Here is a 4596-nt window from a genome sequence, read left to right as displayed (position 1 = left end):
CAAGTACTGGCCGTTATGACATTGGACAACATTTCTCCTAAAAATGAATGAATTGTAGGCACTGGGGCATCTGCTCATATGACTAGTAACTCAGGTATGCTTGAAAATTTATGTCGCTATTTTGGTACTGATGCTGTCATTATTAGCGATGACAGTTCTCATGCTATTACACATGTTGGTGATACATATATTAATAATGGTTTCTCTTTAATTAAATTACGTGATGTACTTTTAGTACCAGCACTAGTAAAGAATATTTTATCTATTATCCAACTTACCACTGATTATCCCTATAACTGTGAATTTTATGGTGGTCATCTTGTTGTTAAGGAATGGGAGACCAACCGCGTCCTAATGAGCGGACAACGGAAAGGTAATCTTTACACTTTATCTACCCCTTACAAAGCACATTTCTCAACTCATTTTCGAATTGTCTCCGAAGATGTGTGGCATTAGCATTTGGGACATCCTCAGGCCTTGGCTATCCAAGTCCTTAAATCTAAAAGACTTATTCAAATTTCAGGCACTAATAAAATTCAGTCTATATGTGAAAGTTGCCGGTTAGGCAAATTAAGTAAATTTCCTTTTTTACCCTCTTCTAGTTTAACTCGTGCTATTTTTGAGTTAATATTGTTTGTCAACTTACCTTGTATACTTAATCTTCCAAACGATACAATATCTCTGATGTTGATGTAATGAACAATATAAATAGCAATGGTAGACTCTCGTCATACTCACGATGACTGAGGCTTTGTATCAAGCATCTTAAGCTCCTATTATCTTTCATTAGGGTCACTCAGGTCAACTCATGGCATGATTAACTTGTCACAATTATAGCTAAAAATGAAACTTAAAGTTGAAAAATATAGCACTTACTTAAATCTTTTCTTAAGAGTTTTTTCTGCATAATCTTTGTCTTGTCATTCAATAGTAGGAATGATCAAATATCAATGAAATTTTTTAGTCTCTTATGTTTTTATTTTTAAATGGATCAAACGGGTTGTGTTTATATCATGGTTTTATATATTTATATATTTTATTTATATCTATCATGTTTTTATTTTTACTTCTATAGCCAATTTTTCCTATAATTCGAGGACTTCTACACCTACAAATACAATTGATGAATTTATATCATGCTTTCATCTCCTATGTTCTCTTCTATAATGCCGACATACAAGTCTCGGAACTGAATTCCTAATTCACCCACATCACTTCTTTGCCAAAACCTTGCTCCTGGAAGCGATTCTTTTTTTTTTTTTTTTTTTTCTTCTATCTCGTGAACTTGAATTATGGAAGAAAAAAATAGCACACACCGGACGAAAACATTGGGGCACGGGTGGCTGAAGAAATTTATGGGTCTAACCGATATCATAAAATTGGTTTTTCAAGAAAGAAATGCTCATTCTTTAAAAATATGTATAAAACCTTATTCACAGGCAACGTAAGATTATTCCTCAATACCCTCCCTCACGTGCAGACTAGTATTTTTCCTAGTCCTTATCATAGAGTCAGTAGTGTGAGTTCTCATTCGTCTTGTGGCAGATTTTGATACTATGAAGAAATTCATAGGCTTAACTCATTTCATAAAACCGATTTTTCAAGAAATGGTTGATCATTCCTTATAAATATGTACAAGATTTTGTTCACAGATAATATATAATTATTCCTTTAACAGTGGCCTGACCCAGAGATGAGGAAAAATTGCCTATGATGTATCATACTGAGCATTGCCATATACAGACAGGGACCATGAACAGTGAAATGCAACTTTTAGGTAAAATATTATTTCATTGTTCACTGATTGTGTGCACGTGTTAGATATTTTTATCTCTTATGCATTTCATTGTTCATGTAGTGTACTTGGCTGATATTTAACAAAGATCGTAAAGAATTTTGTTATGTACAAATAAGTTTGCGTACTAATTCGTATACTAATATTGTTATATTCATATTCTAAATTGAAATTAGCATTATTTTTAATAAAATTTACTTTCTAACTAATCATATTGAATATGTGCGCGTATTAGTATGCAGAATCGTCTATAATTAAATTTTTTCATTTAGAAAAGCTTTATATACCATTTTAAGTCTATCTCGAGAGATGCATGCCAGATTTAGAAATATACTTGGGTTTTGTTTTGAGCCTCAAATGTTCAGTTTGATAACAACAGGGTAAACCTGTGTCATTTCGGAAGGACATTGTACCGTACTAGTCCATTTTCTTGTATTTAATGAGTAAAATCAACAGGGTAAACCTCTGTCATGTCAGAATTGTACAAGCCAAAATTCTGCTCAGTCCCTGGAGGTTTGAGGTTCTCATTAAAAAGGGCAAAAATATAAGACTCGATACTCTTCCCTGGCCTCTTTGGTGTACCAGTTTCCCCTGATACATGCGCAATCAGGTTGTTAACATACATTTGAGCATTCGCCACGGTTGCAATGTCACCATTTTCTTTGGATGGCCATCCACTCTCAGACACAACAATCTGAATTGAGGCACCGCCTACCTTCTCCAGCGCCGAGTAAACTGCATCTGTTATAGCATCGAAGAGATTCCTATACTCAAGCTGTCCATCTTTCACCACCACATTTGTGCTGTTAAAAAGCGCATAAGATAAGGGAATTTCTTCTTGATTATCTACGTATGGGAAGTAAGGATACACATTCACGAGGAGAGGGCTTCCATTTGCTGCTAAGAATGCTGCTACTGATCTCATCACAAGACTTGAATCTTTGGAAAACTCCCCTCGAGAAGGCGGGTATGAAGCTCCAAGAATGGCTGTTGAAACGCAAGTAGTAACTGGGATATAGGCAAGTTCAGCAGCATTTAGTGCTGCTTTTAGATTCTTCATGGCTGGAAAAACATAGGCTGCAAGGTCGCTGGGGATGACTTCGTTGCCAGCTGAAATGCAACGAAAATGAACAGTTTTGGAATACGGAATTACATTGGTACTCACCCAGCTTCTGGCAAATGATGGGTCAGGCGCCCCAAGCATTTGGAGATCCTGGTTTAGGGTTCCAAGAATGACTTTAATTCCTGAGTTTTGTAAAGCTTGAAGGGCATCATGATTGGGCTCAAAAAGACGAAGGCTTGTAACGTTTCTGGATTTCAAGAGTGCAATAACCCGGTTTGGAGGTGGGAGGTTGTTCCCCAGCATCCCATAATTTACACCAACAACTCCAGCTTCTGCATCAAAAACTAAACCAGGTTAATCAAACAGAACAAATAAACTGTTGCGCGCAATTTGAAAGAAAGCAAGGCAACAATGCATGTATAATAAGGCATAGATACCAGCTGATATATTAAGCTTGAACAGTAGAAGTAGGTGCAAGACAGTTATGCAGCAAAAAAGACGAGCCATTTCCAACAAGACTTCTCTCTAAACAAAACAGTCAGGTTTGAGAGGAAGACGATGACCATTGAACAAGTTCCAAAACAAAGTAGTACTATATATACCGGGTGAAAAGGAAATGTTAATGCATTTATGAAAACGATATGTATAAACAACGTTCATAATGGGATGATAAAGACTAGGAAAATGACCTGGGAAATGGCGTGTCTTTAGTGCACGAGGACAGGCCGATAAATCTGGCTCTTATAATTAGATTATATTGCCCTATATATATATAAGTTTCTAAATAGGAGCTCTGTAATACTGATCTTGTTGAGTCATGATATCAATTCTTAGGCCAAATAATTTGAAAGATCGTGTTATGTGCCCAAATTGCATTTTGAAAAAAGCTGGTGGGCGACCGACTGGATTTGGACACTAGCTAGTGTTTTCATTTTTTTGGATCTGCTTAATTTATTCCTTATATTGTTATACTCCTGAATATTTTTCTGCAGAAATAGGAAATTTTCTGTCATTTTTCACTTTCTTCTTCTGGTAGGAAAATAGGAAAGACGAGATTATAACATCTTTTGCGATCTTCCAAAAATTCCATTACATCCCAAGATTTATCCATGCATGGCTCTTTATGGCTTGCATTTGTTTTCTCATTCTTATTCATTTTGCATCATAAAAATTTCATCCACACTTGTCACTTTAAAACTTGAAAGCAAGAAAGTATCAAAAGCATGATCTTGAGGCAAAGGGTATTTTTTTGTAAACGCCCTTGACGCTTAAATTGCTTTCTTGCACAAAATAGTCCAAGCTTTGGTTTAAATCCATTGACATGATCAGATCATGAAGATTCCTTAGAATTTAGCATTTCTAGCACCTTTTGCCCAACATATTTCTTTTAATCCCAATCCTAATTAATTTGCTATATATATCAAACATCTATATATAATTTTCAAATTCAATGTGTCATTTAATAACGTTAAGAAAAATTATATTTGGACCCCTAGCTACTTACAAGTAGAATGACCCATAACGAAAAAATCCGTATTCTTGACACGCAAGGTAGCTAGCTAGGTGGGTTATAAAATTTACAGAAATGCCAGTATGCCATTTGAATTTGTCTCTTCATTTTGTCTGATTATGTACTCTTTTTTTTTTTAATGATTAAAATTGTAATTTTTAATATATAAATATATTTTTCTATTTTTTAAAAATATACAAATAAAAAAAAAATTATACTAAACGATAC

At 34.8% G+C, this 4596-nt stretch overlaps 1 protein-coding gene across 2 annotated transcripts; it reads right to left on the bottom strand.

Moving 5' to 3' along the window:
• Positions 1-2116: 2116 nt before the first annotated feature.
• Positions 2117-3429, bottom strand: LOC108984623 (putative glucan endo-1,3-beta-glucosidase GVI). 2 transcript variants are annotated; one of them, XM_018956646.2, is made up of 2 exons: positions 3296-3429; positions 2117-3190 (listed from the first exon to the last, which is right to left on the bottom strand). In XM_018956646.2, the coding sequence occupies exons 1-2, from the start codon at positions 3363-3365 to the stop codon at positions 2232-2234; spliced, it is 1029 nt and encodes a 342-aa protein (XP_018812191.2). In that variant the 5' UTR covers positions 3366-3429; the 3' UTR covers positions 2117-2231. The 2 variants fall into 2 exon arrangements, with proteins under 2 accessions (XP_018812191.2, XP_035543804.1); XM_035687911.1 differs by having other exon boundaries at positions 2190-3187; positions 3296-3418.
• Between the last annotated feature and the right edge of the window lie 1167 nt (positions 3430-4596).

The sequence above is a fragment of the Juglans regia genome, chromosome 2 (genome assembly GCF_001411555.2).
Source record: "Juglans regia cultivar Chandler chromosome 2, Walnut 2.0, whole genome shotgun sequence".
NCBI classification, from domain to species: Eukaryota; Viridiplantae; Streptophyta; class Magnoliopsida; order Fagales; family Juglandaceae; genus Juglans; species Juglans regia.
The sequence above is the reverse complement of the archived record's forward strand: the minus strand, read 5'-3'. Positions and strand labels throughout refer to the sequence as shown.

What these genes read in the sequence shown, in the direction of transcription:
- LOC108984623 (XM_018956646.2), bottom strand. Translation starts at nt 3,365, where the DNA reads ATGGCTCGTCTTTTTTGCTGCATAACTGTCTTGCACCTACTTCTACTG. An exon ending in CAAGCTTAATATATCAGCTG is followed by an intron (nt 3,191 to 3,295) that starts GTATCTATGCCT and finishes TTTTTGATGCAG; the next exon opens with AAGCTGGAGTTGTTGGTGTA.